This window comes from Pan troglodytes, chromosome 4 (assembly GCF_028858775.2).
Source record: "Pan troglodytes isolate AG18354 chromosome 4, NHGRI_mPanTro3-v2.0_pri, whole genome shotgun sequence".
NCBI lineage: Eukaryota > Metazoa > Chordata > Mammalia > Primates > Hominidae > Pan > Pan troglodytes.
The window spans coordinates 34,552,023-34,570,454 of NC_072402.2; the positions used below are offsets into that span (position 1 = coordinate 34,552,023).

At 34.1% G+C, this 18,432-nt stretch overlaps 1 protein-coding gene across 21 annotated transcripts in view; it reads left to right on the forward strand.

Annotated features, from left to right (window-relative positions):
- Positions 1-18,432, forward strand: part of SSBP2 (single stranded DNA binding protein 2) — a 324,235-nt gene that overhangs the window by 243,288 nt on the left and 62,515 nt on the right. For all 21 annotated transcript variants that reach the window (XM_063810341.1, XM_063810336.1, XM_054684231.2 and 18 more), the window contains one exon: positions 12,816-12,875. In XM_063810341.1, the coding sequence (XP_063666411.1) occupies positions 12,822-12,875 (54 nt within the window). In that variant the 5' untranslated portion in view covers positions 12,816-12,821. The remainder of the gene's footprint in view (positions 1-12,815; positions 12,876-18,432) is intronic.

The following is an 18,432-nucleotide window of genomic DNA, read 5'->3' on the forward strand; positions in this document are numbered from 1 at the left end:
GCTGAGAGGAGAGAAATTGGAGGCAATGAGTATGGCCAACTCAAGGCGTTTTGATTTAAAGGAAAGTGAAAAATGAGGCAGTAGGTGGAGGGAGAAGTCAAGGGAAGACAGAGAAATGCTGCTAGGAGTGAAATGTTGGCTCTTACAAACTATTTTGAGGAACAGAGAAAAAACAGCCCTATTGGCAACTGTGGGAAAAGAGTATCTGCTATTCCCATCCTCCCAAGCAATTGGGTACCATTTTCAGTATAAGAAACAACACCAGGGGGCAGGGCACAGTGGCTCACGCCTGTAATCTTAGCACTTTGGGAGGCCAAGGCGGGAGGATCACGAGGTCAGGAGATCGAGACCATCCTGGCTAACATGGTGAAACCCCGTCTCTACTAAAAATACAAAAACAAAATTAGCCGGGCGTGGTGGTGGGCGCCTGTAGTCCCAGCTACTCAGGAGGCTGAGGTGAGAGAGTGGCGTGAACCCGAGAGGCGGAGCTTGCAGTGAGCCCAGATCACGCCACTGCACTCCAGCCTGGGCCACAGAGTGAGACTCCATCTCAAAAAAAAAAAAAAAGAAAAGAAAGAAAGAAAAGGAAACAACACCAGGGAATAGAGTAACTGAATACCCTTTGTGCACAGTAAGATGCTTATCAAAAAAGAGTAAAGTATAATTAATTACTTGGAATGCCTGCAAATGTGAATACTACCTTCTCTATGTCATTTTTGTATTCTACAAATACTCTCTGACATCACAAATACCTTTGACATCCATTTGAATTTTTATCAGCCATTGTGTATATGTATTTAAGATGCATATATTTCAAAATGTATGCATGTGTGTGGGTGTATGTGCGTGTGTGTGTGTGTGTGTGTGTGTATGTATATATATATATATGTTTGAGATGGAGTCTCCCTCTGTCACCCAGGCTGGAGTACAGTGGTGTGATCTCAGCTCACCACAACATCTGCCTCCCGGGTTCAAGCAATTCTCCTGCCTCAGCCTCCCAAGTAGCTAGAATTACAGGTGCCCACCACACCCGGCTAATTTTTGTATTTTTACTAGAGACGGGGTTTCACCATGTTGGCCAGGCTGGTTTCAAACTCCTGATCTCAGGTGATCTCCCTGCCTTTGCCTCCCAAAGCGCTGGGATTACAGGCGTGAGCCACCGTGCCTGGCCTCAAGATGTATATTTTAAATGGGGATTCAGAAATAACTTTAATTTGTGCAATTTGAATTCTCATTTTGCTTATATTTATACTTTTAGCATTAGTCAAATTAGTAAGCTCTAGTTTCAAAACAGACTTCTTGGTGCAATAATAATTTCTCAGTTCTATAAAATATGAAAATCTGGGCTGGGCACAGTGGCTGACGCCTGTAATCCCAGTACTTTGGGAGGCCGAGGCAGGCAGATCACAAGGTCAAGAGATCAAGACCATCCTGGCCAACATGGTGAAATCCCGTCTCTACTAAAAATACAAAAATTAGCTGGGCATGGTGGCACGCACCTGTAATCCCAGCTACTCGGGAGACTGAGGCAGGAGAATCACTTGAACCCAGGAGGTGGAGGTTGCAGTGAGCCGAGATTGTGTCACTGTACTCCAGCCTGGCGACAGAGTGAGACTCCATTCCAGCACTTTGAGATGCCACAGCGGGAGGATCACAAGGTCAGGAGTTCGAGACCAGCTTGGTCAATATGGTGAAACTCCGTCTCTACTAAAAATACAAAAATTAGCTGGGCGTGATGGTGGGTGCCTGTAGTCCCAGCTACTTGGGAGGCTGAGGCAGGAGAATCGCTTCAACCCGGGAGGCGGAGGTTGTAGTGAGGCGAGATAGCGCCACTGTACTCCAGCCTGGGCAACAAAGCAAGACTTCATCTCAAAAAAAAAAGTTATGTTTTATAGAAACATCTTACCTAGTTCAATACCATCTTACATAGTTCAGATATGAGTTGAGTGGCTTTAAGTATAAACTTCATGTCTATAAGTAACCAAATGAATATGCAAGTATTTTTTCATTCCTAAAGAAGTAAAAACATATATAACCAGCCAGTTATATCAGAAGACCAAGCCCATAGGCCAGTTTCTTTAACAAATGCTGTTATCTCTGCATGGGAATTTGAAAGGACTACCACTTAATCAGTAGAAACTTCCCAAGCATATCAAGATATCAGAAACTTAAGAACAAAACGCTATGCTTTTTTGCAGTGTTATATTTAAATAAATTGAAGTACCTATCTTCCATACTTCATCTGGAGCAAGTTTACATGAAAGTAGGAATATAAAGTAGAGAAAAGGGAGACAAGAGGAAAATTTTTGCATTCTTTAATGAAAAGTTCAGGTGATTTTTAAAAATTATTGTTTTAGCATCTTTTTGATTAAGTCAGCCTAATATTTTATCCTAAATTATAAATCTCAAATCTTTATTGTCTTACCCAAACTGTTATTTTTTTAAATATGGGTTAATCTGTCATTGTCATTTTAATCAGTAGTAGGAGGCAGCAGAGGAGCACAGTAGCTCCAGATACTTGCCTCACACCGAATTTTTCTGAATATAAATGGATTTAAACAAACTATTTAAAATTGTTATAGAATATTATGAAAACATTCACAGTTTATTAGACCAGCAGACAGCTTAGTCTCCCATTCACAATCCCACTGTCTGTTGCTACACACCTTTATCCATGAGTACCTGGTAATGAAGACTTGAGGAAAAGTCTCATCTTCTTGAAAAAGCTCATAATGTCAGTGGCCAATATTGATGCTTAGACTAAATTCATGTAGAAGAATCAACTTGTTTGTAACTCTGCTCTATTGGGTTAGCCTTGCCAAAATAGCATCAAGGAAACTGGATCTGTCATTGCTTTACAGTTATTTTATGTGAGTTATTTTAATTAAGTGTTGATGATAGAATATCTAAGATGTATGGGAGATAAACTGCATACTTATGCTTATCAGCAGAATATGCCAGCATAAGTATGTCATCTTGTGATCTAAATTAGTTTAGTACTAGTTGGAATTAAAATGTGTTAATCAGGAATGTCTTATCCACTGGGGTGTCAGTAATGTCTGATGGAGATGTTCATGAAAAACAGAAAGGAAACTAAACAAATTAAGATATATGAATTGTAAAGTAACTTTGACAAAATTCATTTGATGTATAATTTATGCATCATTACTTTTCTACAGAAAATGTATGAAGTATCTCATGGAATTATAAAAATAAAAATATGTGAACATTCTTAAATGAAAGATGGCTGAAATAAGGATGTCACAATACTCTAGTGATTTTTCAACGTAATATTCTCAATATTATTTATTTAATGCTTATTGATAGCACATGACTTCAAGAGAGTTAACACATTTAAGTTTAAAAAATGATTTGCTTGTAAGTAAAATATAGAATAGCAACATACAGAATAGAAATCTATATAGAGAAAATTATATACGGGAAAGATAATTAAATTAACTAAAAAAGGGCACATCATGAATAATAAGTACTACTTTTTTAAAGAATGTTTATGCTTTTGGTTAAATCTTATAGTAAATGTATTTTTATTACTTTTGCAGAACTATGAATAAATAATTTTACAGTCATTTTTATCATTTTCTAAAATTATGTTTTAGATTCTAGAATAGTTTTTATGTCATGGAATTTTGTCTTCAACAGAATTCAACACTGTTTCAAATAGTGCAAAGAAAGTATCAGAGGAAAGAATAAATATGTATAAAGTCATGTTTACACAGGTCCAAGTGAGATAGATTTGGTATATACGTAGTTAATATAATTACTGAAGATAACCCATATTTTTCCAGGCTGTATTTCACTTTGTACCTTGTGTTTTTACCTAAACGTTGAGTAAAGAAAATTACTTTTTGGCAAATAACCATTTTCTTACAGGTTTTTAATCTAAAGATGGTTATGTGCTAAAGACAATATGATATTAAGAAAGCAGAATGTTTTATGTTTTTACTCAAATGCTGAGCCTTTTCTTAATGGAAAGAAAATATTTCAACTAAAATATGTTGTTTCTGAGACCTGAATATTATAGTTTTTAAAATATATTTCAACCTAAAACGTTAGGTTCCCAGGTATAAACATGGCCTTATATAAGACACACCTGAGAGGCAAACTGCTATATAGAATTGTTAGCAGTTCTTGTGACTGGTGTATGCTTCAGAAAAAGATCAGTAAGTTACCACACTTTTCTTCCAAAATTGTATATAAATTAACCTGATATCCTTTTGTGCCAAATCATGGTTACTAAATACTGCAGTTCTGTAAAACTACTTAAGACTCATTATTTTCAACCCTGTCACCCCAGAAACAGTAAGAGAAACCTGAAAGCAGGAGAGAATGAAAGGCCTTATTAGTCATCTAAATTATAAGTTCTCTTGTATACTGTTAGTATGGATATTTGGGGTCCCCAGCTCTTTGTTTTTTACTTACTCTTACTTAGGACCTCTGGAAGATATAATTTATCCTATTTAAGCGAGCAGGATTTCTTCCTCTAGACATACTTTATAAGCATTTTCTCATTAGACAACCAGATATGTTATACCAATAGTCTGATTTACTCTTTACCACATCAACGGATACTGCCTATTTTTAACAAGACAAATAAATTGGCCAGGTGAGATTTTATACAAGAGGACCAAGCTTTATTATATCTTTTGCGGGCTTTTAGTCTTCCATTAGGGTTGGTGATCACTTGGTCAGTGGGCCAGCTACCGAACCAACCAAATATTTACTGAACATTTGCTTCATACATTCTGTCTTCGAATGTGCAAGCTGCTTTCTTCCATTCTTCATGAACCACATTATAATGAACATCTTTGTTATAATGACGATAATTAATACCGTACCCATTTACCACCATTCTCTACCCATCCTCTACTATTCCCTTAAAAACACAAATAAATGGACTAAAGACTACATATATTATCAAAACTCCACCAAAAATGTTCCAGAAAAGAGAGAGAGAGCTTTTGAAATTTATTTTATTTCAGTTGTTACATTTCTTTTTAGTCTGGTGAATCAAGAGCACATGCTAATTGGTGCTTTATGTGCAAATTAGCTTGCCTACCTGAAATACCACTACATTTTCACCTTTCATGTTTGAGTGGTAACTAAAGAATTCCACATTAAGTATTTAATAAATGGTTGCACAGTTGCTGAGGGCCTGAGAGAAAGTGCCACATCAAGCAATTTATTTATGTACCACACGCTTTTTGTGACCAACTGACCATAAAATGAGCCTGGTACATAAGTGTGTGTATCTGCCGTTATTCTAAAGGTATTCCTATGGCAGGGTGTTACAAAGAAAAGAAGACTAAAATGGCAGTTAAGAAATTTGGTCTTCGGTTTTCTTTTACATAAAATAAGGAGGATGATGTAGTAAACTTTAAAAAGTTAAACTTCCTTCTTGAACATGTTTCTAAAAGGCATATTCAAATAAAATTGCATAAGTAATATTTTATTATATATGTATAACACAGAACTTGCAAAACTTCAAGTGAGCAATTTTGTGAAGTAAGAAGTCTTTGTTAAGTAAATGGTCACTTGCTAAATTATTTTGTAAGTTTATATTTTCTTAAACCTGGTAATTATATATTTCTTACAGTCATTTAAAAAGTTCTGGCCGGGTGCTGTGGCTCACACCTGTAATCCCAGTACTTTGGGAGGCCTAGGCAGGCGGATCACCTAAGGTCAGGAGTTCGAGACCAACCTGGCCAACATGGTGAAACCTTGTCTCTACTAAAAATACAAAAATTAGCCAGGCGTGGTGGCACATGCCTGTAGTCCCAGCTACTCAGGAGACTGAGGCAGGAGAATCACTTGAACTCAGGAGGCGGAGGTTGCAGTGAGCCGAGATTGTGCCACTGCACTTCAGCTTGGGCAACAGAGTGAGACTCCGTCTCAAAAAAAAAAAGTTTTAAAACTTCTAGGTTTTCAAATTTGGAAGCTAATTTCACATGAATAATTTTATCCTCAAAAAAGTCCAAAGTTACTTTAAATTACATAAGTCCTGTATAATTGTGCGTTTTAGAACTGTACCTCAGACTTCTAAGTTTTCTGACATGTAAACTGTCCTAAATGTTAATTCGTTCATTCTAAGGAAATTATTGTTATTCTTTTCTTCATCATTGATTGTTCTAAATTGTGCTCATAAAATAAAAGATAGAATATAGAAAATGCTTAGCAATTGACATTTTAGAGGGTTTTTTTTACTTTTTAATGATTTTTAATTTTCTTTATTATTAATTTATACTGAAAAACTAAGATTTAAAGAACTTTTAAAGCCAAGATGAGATATAATGAGATACAAATTGAGATATAATGAGATATAAGGTAAGATATAATGAGATATAAGGTGACTTATATATTGCTACATCAATTTTAGGTATTCTAAGAAATGCTGGCCTTATTTTAAGAATTAATTATCTTGACATTAAGATAGTTGTTGCTCTGATAGTATTTTGTATTCTTTCCTCTAAAGTACAGTTCCTTCATATCGGAGTATGTTATACCCCAGTGTACTAAATCCTCTATGATAAGTGGTATAAATAAAGTGCTGATGAAGTAGGGGAAATGGAGCCTATAGAAATTCTTTAAAGAGAAAGGAGTGTTTCAAAACTGGCCCTTGGGGAATTAATTTACTTGGCAGAGAAAAGCGAGTACAGTGTAATCTTCAGGAACAGAGAATATTCTGGTGTTGGGGAATCATATTTATATGGAATTTTTAGATTCTATTGACAATGTTAGAAAATATTAACAAAATTAACATTTGAGCAATGTGTCATTTAAGATGTACAGTTTTATCATATATGTCTTAAAGGCAGTTAGGGCTTAAAATAGTTTGTATCACCAGTAATTTCAGGTAAATAATTTATAAAACGGTTTCATTAAGGGGCCTGGGACCTTCAAAAAGAAAAGACTTCGACTGAGGGATCTACCTTTAGCTAATATGAAGATAAGAAAGAGCTGGTTCCTTCTAATTCTTAGGGAATTGAGATAAAAAGCTAAGGGCTTATGAAAGATCAAAATAAGGGGAGGGGAAACTACTGCTTTTGTGCTAGCAGAAAGGACAAGAAATAAAGGAAAATCTCTCTTTTAGGAAACTAGAAGTCTAAAGTTCCATGAATAATTCTTGATATAATAGAAAAATAATTATTTAAAACATAATGGCATTCATTCTGAAGTAAATTATGATTCTAAGTGGTGTAATTTTTTCTCCAAAAGACTACTTGGAGAAAATGAGGTGAACATTTGGTTTGCATTTCTATTAGAGTATTTTTTTTTCATTTTGTCACCAAATATTTATTGATTTTCTTGGCTTGTATATACTTTTATTTCTTCTACTTTGGGTTATTCCATTTATTTTAGACTGTTTTAGTTTGGGCTGCTATAATAAAATGCCATAGATGAGGAAGTTTAATCAACAGAAATTTATTCTTTGGAGTTCCGAAGGCTGGGAAGTCCAAGATCAAGGTGCCAGCCAATTTGACTCCTGGAGAGGACCCTCCTCCTGGCTTGCAGATGGCCATAATGCTCACATGGCAGAAAGAAAGAGATCATCTCTCTTGTGCCTCTTTTTATAGGCGTACTAATCCCATTCATGAAGGCTCCACCCTCATGACTTAATTACTTCTCAAAGGTCCCACCTCCAAATACCATCACATTGGAGATTAGGATTTCAATATATGAATTTTATGCAGACATAAACATTCAGTCCATAGCATACACAGATCACTAGAACATGTAGAAATGAGAATTTATACCTATAAATGTAGTTTCCATATGTCAGAGTACTAACTATGCTACCCAGTTTCTCTTATAAAGTAAATAAGCTTACCTTATGAGTTTTTCCTAATTTTGAAACTTTTTTAAAAGCATAGCCTTGATCTTCAGTATTCATAGCACTACATGTTCTATCAAATAGGGATGATGTAATATGACTTTTGAGGAAAGACACCAGATTGAAATATTATTTTCCCTGGGTTTTCATTGATACTCGCCATTTGGTGAAGAGAACATTCTATTTGTCTCAGATTAGTGGACTGATGTAGAAAAGAATTTTTATAGAAATTGTTTCTCCTATTAATTACAAGACTGTGAACCTTGAAAAATCCTAATCAGCGGGCAGTCATTTTTATCTTCCTTGTTCACTGATATATCTAGCCACTTAGAACAGTGCCTTTGTGGGTGTTTAATAAATATTTGATGAGCAGGACATGATGGTTCATACCTGTAATTCCAGCACTTTAGGAAGTCAAGGCAGGATACTCACTTGAGCCCAGGAGTTTGAGACCAGCCTGGGCAGCAGAGCGAGGCCCCATCTCTACAATTTTTTTTTTTTTTTTTTGAGATGGAGTCTCACCCTGCCACCCAGGCTGGAATGCAATGGCATGGTCTTGGCTCACTGCAACCCCAGCCTCCCAGGTTCAAGCAATTCTCCTGCCTCAGCCTCCCAAGTAGCTGGGACTACAGGCACATGCCACCACATCTGGCTAATTTTTTGTATTTTTTACTAGAGATAGTGTTTCACTATGTTGGCCAGGATGGCCTTGAACTGCTGACCTCATGATCCGCCCACCTTGGCCTCCCAAAGTGTTGGGATTACAGGTGTGAGTCACCACGTCCGGCCTGCAATTTTTTTTTTTTAATACCCAGGTGTGGTGTTGTGTACCACACCTGTAGTCCCAGCTACTCAGGAGGCTGAGGTGGAAGGATTACTTGAGCCTGGGAGGTTGAGGCTGCAGGGAGCCATGATCATGGCACTGCACTCCAGCCTGGACAATGGAGCAAGACCCTGTTAATCAATCAATCTATCTGTCTGTCTGTCTATCTATCTATCTATCTATCTATCTATCTATCTGTTTTGTTCATTCAAATATATATATGTTTTTAATATATATATGTTTTTGAATATATATATATGTTTTTGAATGAACAAATTTCTACCATACTTTCTCATTGTTAAGTGTAGCTTTTTTATTCTCCTAATTGACCTTTAATCTAACACAACAAAGAGGACTGTTGTGTTGTGGGATATTTAATCTTTAGGTTTTTCTTTTTCTCTATGAAGCATGGTAATAATTTTCTTTAGCTCCTTGATGAAAATGGTTTGTGCCTTAGGAACATATGCCTTTATCCCCACTCCCTGCCTCACCCACACACACTTCAAATATTTATAGCTATCTACATTATACTAATCTTTATATTTAAATGTAATACTAAAAATAATTAACACAGAATCATTGGTTCCTTATTTTAAAAGGGACTTTAGAAGTCACCTGGTTTAACTCTCTCATTTTAAGGTTGAGAAAACTAAAGCCCTGAAAGATGATTAGCTCAGGGACACTGCTAATTAATAGAGGTACAGAAACTAAAACCCAGGTCTTTAACTCCCAGTCAAATGTTATTTCCACACACATTACAAATAATCCTTTCTGGGGAAGGCTTTTTTCCAGTTAAAACACTGATTCACCATCATGATACCTTCAAACAAGTATTTGTTACTCAAACTTAAAAAAAAAAAAAAAAAAAGAATGTTGCCCCAAACATAAAGAGTAAACACATTTTAAGAGCCAAACACTCTTTTCTGCCTGTTTTTTTGTTTTGTTTTGTTTTGAGAAAGAGTCTTGCTCTGTCACCCAGGCTGAAGTGCAGTGGCGTGATCTCCGTTCACTGCAACCTCCGCCTCCTGGGTTCAAGCGATTCTCCTCCCTCAGCCTCCCAAGTAGCTGGGATTACAGGCGTGTGCCACCAAGCCCAGCTAATTTTTTGTATTTTTAGTAGAGATGGGGTTTCGTCATGTTGCCCAGGCTGGTCTCAAACTCCTGGCCTCGAGTGGTCTGCCCACCTCGGCTTCCCAAAGTGCTGGGATTACAGGCATGAGCCACCTCGCCCAGCCCAAAGACTCTTGAAGAACCTATTCTTCTCAGATTGCTAAAGCAGGGAATACTGACATGTCTGTCAATAGATATAATTTATATTAGCATAATCTCTTGGACAGATTAGCATTTTACCATAAAATAATTAAAATTGGGGTTAACATTTTGAATTTCATTTGAAAGCAAATTGACTTCTGAATAGTGAAGTACAGATACTAGTGCAGATTATTCTCAGTTGCTAGTATGCAAACGCTTTTAGATGCTGTTGCTGTGTCTACGCAAGCTAATTCACTAGGCAGTTGAGGACTTAGGTGGTTATCTAGATAACTTAAGGGAAGGATCAATCTGAATACTAAGCCATGTTATAACAGCACTAATTTTGTGTTAAAAATACTTTAACCATAGTAATCTTATATTTCAGGTAAAAGTAGTGGTTTTTAGCTATATTAACCGATTGTTTTGTCTTTTTGTGCTTTAATTGTGTGAAGATTAGAGTTTATAAGTGGTTTTCTATTTCTTTTTTTTTTGGCCTCCAAAAAAACATACAAATTTGAACTTAAAGGAGGACATATAAGAGTAATAAATTGACTAAAAACAGAATCTGTCTCTTTCTCTTAATCTCATTTTGTAGTAACCTGCAGGTTCCCAGCTAGCACATACACTGACCCTCCCTCACAGCAGCTCCCTCACAGGGCCTCAGTCAGGTAGGAGGGTATAGACAGTTCCATTAACATACAGTCATTCACAATGCCATCCATTTGGGGAAAAAAAATTCTCCTTTCACATATGCCACTAAATAAACACTGTATCATCTTCTTACATTCAGATCAACACGCAGATCTCAAGTGTTCTTCTGTTTCAAGTGAGGCACTTCTAAATATTTATCTCAACATTTGGTATTTAGTAATATTTTTCACATAATTTTACCTTGTATTCTACTTCAAAGTGGTTGTATTACAGACAAAAATTATTAGTAACCTATTTTTATGTCTCCATGTTTCAAAAACTAAATCGATACTATATTTTGAATTAATGACTATGTCATAAAACATCATTTTGTAAAAGACAGCCATTATAAAACCAATGACACAATATTTATTAAATTTTTTAAATGAGTCCAGAATTAAAAAGACAGCTTCATAGGTGAAATTAGGTGATTTATAAAGGAAAGAGAAAATAACAGAGAGAGTGTGAATATTAGAATAAGCTTCTAGTTGACAGTACATAACTAACTTATCCAATTTATGGTAGAGTTTCAAAATGATAAATGAGAGACAACTTTAATCAAATATGTGAAAACTAAACGTTTTTAAAATCAACTTTGTTAAAATTGGAAAATCTACTTAAGTTTTATCAGCTGGAGGTGACAATACTACCTGAATAATCTACTGTTTCTGTCCGTATAAAATGAACTGCTGGAAGCACTTTTACATATAAGAACACAGTGAACAAAAAGCCAAATTGCTCACTTAATTATGAAGCTCCTTTAGTTGGTTTGTCAGACTCTGCAAAAGATACTATAGGAAAAATCTATACAGCATTAATTAGGATTTTATTTTTTAGAGGCTCCTTTTAAAACAGCTCTGGAAAACCTGAGTAGCCATGTCCTCCAAGCCTAATTTCTAAGAATATTTGTAGAAAATACATTCTACATGTAGGATTTAATTCTGTAATGCACTGTAAATGATTTCCCCAAACCTTTGTCTACTTGCTGTATATTACTTCTTAATTCATATTAATTAATTCTTAATATCTTAATAACATTCAACCCGTTAGATTTGATATTTGCTTATATTACATGTAAGAAACATCTTACATTTAAGTAATTATATGTTGAGATGTAATTAAACAAAATTATAATTTTTCTGTTTCTAGAAAAATAAATAAAAAATCAAATTTTAAATAATTTAATAAACTTATAAAATTTTAGTGCCTAAGTCTGGATGATCAAAAATAGTCTCTTTTTACCTTACCTAAACATTTCACTAAAATGTTGCTTTTAGGATACTTTTCAGACAATTTCCAGACTGACAGATTCAGTACATCTTAGGAGCCTCTGACTCATCCAGCAACATAAATTAACTTGACTTTTAATATAAGATCATTTTTTTCTTTTGTTAAAAATATACACTTCATAATCAGCTAGGGTCAAAATATGCAAAGAAATTTCAACTTTAAAATTTGTAGTCAATTTTTTTTTTTTTTTTAAGAAATGAAATGTTACTGTGTTGCCCAGCCTGGAGTGCAGTGGCTGTTTACAGGCATGGTCATCATGCACCACAGCCTCTAACTGTTGAGCTCAAGCAGTCCTTTGGCCTCAGCCTCCCGAGTAGGTGGGACTATAGGTGTGTGCCGCCACACCCACAGAGTCCGTTTTGAACTATAAGAAACCCATGATGAGGAAAAGCCAAAGCTTTTTTGACTACAGATGACCCTTGGAAAAGAAATTTATTTATCATTTTAAACAAAGCTATAAAAGATGAAATTTGGCAATTTTAAAATTATTAAAGGAATTGATAACCGAACCAAACAATTCCACCAAAAGTATCTATTTAGAATGTAATAACATAGGCAGTAAGCTGCTTCCAGAGGTCCTTTTTAAGATTAAATTGCCTGCTTCTCTACCTTATTTTTTGCCACTAGATATTATTGCCTTAATAATTCACATTTTTAAAAGATTTTGCTATAGTTACTTTAGCCAGCTTTTATGTTTTTACATTTTCTTTGGAAAATTTTCTAGATATTCTACAAAATAAGTAATGGGATGGTAATTTTTCTTAAAAGCATTTATTATGCTGAAAGCAGCCTCAAAGTACATTGATTTGTGATTTGATTAATTCTAAAATTTTTTAAGTAGTTTATTTTCAGATATGTATTTTACATTGTACTGTTTTTTGTTTTGTTTGTTTATTTGTTTTACTTCAATAGCCTTTTATGTCACCTCGGTACCCTGGAGGTCCAAGGCCCCCATTGAGGATACCTAATCAGGTAAGATTTATGTGCTATGTAAGTTTTTTGTAAGAATCAAAGATCTTGAAAATGTCACATATATTTATCATCCTGTAAAAATATGAAATTCTCCTTTTTCTGTCCCATTTAATGCTATTTCTAGTCTGCTTCAAGGGTTGGCAAACTACAGCTCATAAGCTAGCTATTTTTTGTAAATAAAGTTTTATTGAAAACATCCACACAGATCTATTTCTGTATTGTCTGTGACTAATTTTACACTACAATACAGATTTAAGTGGTCATGGCAGAGACCATATGTGGCCGGCAACCCTAAAATATTTACTATTTGGATCTTTACAGAAAAAAGTTTGCCCATTCTTGGAGTCTACCTTATACTTTGAACCTAATTTTAAAAACTTGTGTAATTTTGGTAAATGCTGATTATCCTCCCGTTTAAAGAACGGCAATAAAGACAAAAAACCTAACACCACATGTTCTCACTCATAGGTGAAAATTGAACAGTGAGAACACATGGACACAGGAAGGGGAACATCACACACCGGGGACTGTTGTGGGGTGGGGGGAGCGGGGAGGGATAGCATTAGGAGATATACCTAATGCTAAATGATGAGTTAATGGGTGCAGCACACCAGCATGGCACATGTATACATATGTAACAAACCTGCACGTTGTGCACATGTACCCTAAAACTTAAAGTATAATATAAAAAAAATAGCAAAGGACCTGAATTGGTGTTTTCCAAAGAAGATATAAAAATGGCCAACAGGTATAGTGTATGAAAAGGTGCTCAATATCACTAATCATAAGGAAATGCAAATCAAAATCACAATGAGATATCACCACACAGCTGTAAGGATGGCTATTATCAAAAAGACAAGAGGTAACAAGTGTTACCAAGTATGTAAAGAAAAGGGAACTTTTGTACACTGTTGCAGGGAAAGTAACTTGGTACAGCCATTATGGAAAACAGTATGGAGATTCTTCAAAAAATTAAAAATTGAACTACCATACAATACAGCAATCCCATTTCAAGGTATATATTCAAAGGAAATGAAATCAGTATCTTGAAGGAATATCTGCATTCCCATGTTCATTACAGCATTACTCAAAATAGCCAAAATATGGAATAAACCTAACTGTATCAGTGAATGAATGGATATAAAAAATGTGGTGTGTGTGTGTATATATATAATATATGATATTTTTTATATATATTATATATATATATATATATTATTTGGCCATAAACAAGAAGGAAATACTGCCATTTGCAACAACATGGATGAACCTAGAAGACATTAGCAGTGAAATAAGTCAGGCACAGAAAGAAAAATATTGCATGATCTCACTTATATGTAAAATCTTAAAAGGTCAAACTCATAGAAGCTGAATAGAGCAGTGGTTGCCAGAGGCTAGAAAGTCAGGGAAATAGGAAGGTGTTGATCAAAGGGCATAAATTTTTGGTTTTAAGATGAACAAGTTCTGGGAATCTAGAATAAAGCATGAGTGGTAATGGATGTGTTATAATTTGATTGTGATAATCATTACATAATGTATAGGTATGTCAAATCATCACATTGTACAACTTAAATATATAGAATCTTTGTTAATGAAATATTTTTTAAAAAATTAAGTTTAATAATATTTTTAAAAGAATAGCAATAAAATTTTCCATGAACATACTTTTGTTTACTTTCATATTATATGGTTTCAATATCATGGCTCTAGCATTGATACAAATTTTATCCAATTATAATGGCAGGTTAGGCAAATAATTAGCTGCTTCTAGAAGAGATAGATCTGTTAATAAATATTTACCAATAAAATCTTCCAACATTTTAATCTACAAGAGCTCTAAAATTTCATGTTTTGTTCTCAAATAGCTTTTTATTAATATCATAAGTATTTATTTGCTGAAGAGAATAAAATACAATTTTTACTCACAAAGAGTTTGTAGTTTAGTTTTAGGATACAGGCACTGTATGTATATAACCCGAGAAGAAATTAAATGCTTAACACTATGGAATACTTGTGTCAAGATAATTGTCTTGTTCACTTTCTCTAATTCTGTTGTTTGTATACCTAGCTTTATCCCATATTTAAAGTAAACCATGTTATTACAATAAGTTCTCTTTTTCATTCATACTGTCTTTTCATTTCCACTTTCTTCCTTACCAGAAATGGAACAAGAAAGTTAAAATTACTAATTTACTTGACGGCAGCAGAATTCTGCTTCTCCTCTCCTAACTCTTACTGAAATTATGCTATCTTTGAGGTGTCTCAATCTGCTGGTGCTCTCTACTTCTAGTGCACAGCAGAAAGTGCCAGCACTCAGATTCACCCCCAGGGGAGAACTTTGAGTAGGAAGCAGTGCTGGGTCATCTCATGATAACAGTGCTTGGCAGTCTTCCTCACATTAGCAGCTGGAGCATTTTTCTCCTATAGACCAAATCTGAATTCAGTACATCGGACCAGGGGAAGATGGCATAAAATAGCAAAGAGAAGTGCACAGATGCCAAGTGTTACAACATACGGGAATTTTATTTTCTCTGTGGGTAAACCTGTATATATTGACAGTCAGATCTACTTATATAGGTGCCTGAGTCTTTTAAATTTCTTTTTAAAGAAATGTGCATCTCTTATTGGAGGCAGGCTTCATGGTTTTTTAGACATTCCGTCCATAGCTTTGTATAAGTCTAGGAAGCGCCTAAAAATCTGAATTAGGGAAATGTGAAATTCTAGTATAAGTGTGTTATTAGAATTTTTGACCTCATATATTGTGTATCAATGTTGAAAATGTGATAAAATTATTGGAATTGTATTCAAGTGACATTATTGAATGCCTGCCATGTATAAGATACTATCCTAGGTTCCATATCCTACGTTCCGTAGAGACTAACAAAATGAACACTTTGAAGACAAGGTTGGTGGTGGGAATGTAAAATTGTAAACCTAGTTTGTTGAAAAATTTTACGAACAGGTATTTAATGTCTTTGAATTTTCAAAAGAGACAATTAAAAAGTTAAAGATAATAAAAAGTTTTTATATAGACTCTCTTTCCTCAAGAATCATAAATAGTCTTTACCTAAATGTATTTTAAAACAATTGTACTCTTCTCTCAGGGATTCTTTTTGTCCATTCCCACCACCACTCCAGTGCACACACATACATACACATTTAGTTAAGCTTCATTAATTCAAACAGCTATCATCCAAACTTATAATAATTTACATTTCTACTATTTTTTAAAAAAGAGTTGTGTTAATAATATAAATAATATTGTTTTAGGAAATGTTTAACCTAGTTAGGAGCATGAACTTTTCAAGCATAAACACGGTTTCTCGATTTTGTTATGTAGTCATTAAAGTAGAATGGGCAAAACTATTTTTGGTGATTAATTGGAATGATGTAGATAAAAACACAAATGTGTCCAGGCATGGTAGCTCACATCTGTAATCCCAGCACTTCAGGAGGCTGACGCAGGAGAATCGCCTGAGCCCAGGAGTTTGAGATCAGCCTGGGCAACATAGGAAGACCTGGTCTCTAAAAAATAAACAAATAATAAAATTTTAAAATCCACTAATGTGTTTATTTTCAAATTTAGTTTTCATATTAATTGGTCATAAACTAATGACGTTATGTTTTATTAAGAGTTTGTATCTAAGGAAATAGAAATAGTAACCTCTTCAGTAGTGTTGACTAATCATTTTGAATATGTAAAAGACATCTCTTTAATAAACAGATTTTACTCAATTTGTAATTACTAATGATTAGACTACAGATTTAAATTTGAGTTCCCCTGAAACCATTTTTATGGTTCTGGATTAAATCCATAAGGGTGTATATTCTTTGTATATGTATAGCACTGGGTATTGGAATATGATATAATGTCACTATGTTGTAAAAATATAGGAAGGGGTAATAATGTCTAAAATGATGAAAGGAAAATAAAATTACAAAACTGTGCAATATAGCAGAGGATAAATATATATGACGAAACATGAAACATAGAAGTTAAATCTACAAAATATATTTGACTATACAATTTTACATTGGAATTGATTCAACTCTCAGAAGGGGTCTTTGGTATTGAAGCATCTGTAACCTGGAACCGAGCAAGTCTTTATCCTTCCCATGGATAAAATATGCAATCAGAAAAATTCACAGTATTCATTCAACACTATCTTGAGGAAATCAAGACAGCCCGAAATACAGATAATGTTAATGATATGAGTGACACCAAAAATAATTTAACTATAGATCTGTTGATCCTATAGAATTCAGAAACTTTATCCTCTGTTTCTTAAGATTCCTGAAACACTGTCAACAGATATATGGAATGAAAAACATTGTTAATTCTGTTGCCCATTTTGTACTCTAAAGTTGAATTTGGTATTCTACAAACACACTACATCTGACCATTCTACTGAAATCTTCAGATATTTGTGCAATAATAGATGAGTGGTTAAGCAAATTATGGTATATTGAAATGATGAAATAGTATGTACATATTAAAAATCATGTTATAGAATTAAATGTATTGAGATGATAAAATGTATCTGTTTAATATGTTAGTGATTAATGATTAAAAGCATAAAGTAGCCTCTTTGGCTGGTTTAGAATACCCCTTTCTATTATTGGGAGCTCATTATTTTTTATTTTTATGATAATTACACTAACATTTAAATTATTATTTCAAATCCAACATGGCAAGATTAAAATATATTATTTTCTTATGACTTTGAATTTTGAGTTTATCCTGAGATATATATCTTTTTCTAATTTTGTTCTACCTTTATAGGGAAAATTAACAAACAAATTTATTTTTATCCTTCTCAAACCAAGAAAATTTTGCATAGTGAATTCTATTCAGTCTTACCTAATTTAAGTTATAGTTTTATGGAGGTTTTTGATACAATTAAGTTATAGTTTTATGGAGGTTTTATGATACAATGTTCACTTCTTTTGCCAAAACATACCTCATTATCTTATAGTCATTTTGTCATAGATATACCGTTTTTGGATAAGTCAATACATAGAATACATTGCCATATATTTGGATAGAAACTTCACAGGGCTATCCAAAATCACTCTCAGAAATATTGAATCATTCAAGAGATACTTGTTGAGGTTTACTGTGTCCCAGGTACCATTCTAGATGTGGGGGATACATTGGTGAACAAACTAATGAAAATCTCTCTTGTGGAGCTGACATTCTAATGCAGCACTGCCCAATAGAACTTTCTGGGATGATGGAAATATTTTATACCTGCATTTATCATATGCAGTAGTTTTAGTACTTGAGCACTTGAGATAGGACTAGTGTGAGTGAAGAACTAAATTTTTAATTAAATTAATTTTAATTAAATTTAAATTGCTGCATGTGGTAAAGAGCTTTTAATTTGAACAGCACAGTTGCAGTTGTTGAAATATAGAAAAAAGAAAAGTATAAATGTGTGTGTGTGTGTGTGTGTGTGTGTGTATGTCAAATGGCAAGTTGTGCTATAGGGACAAACATCTTCCTACACTTAATTTAATATCTTCTGTGTTGATATTGTCGTTTTAGAGGAATAAA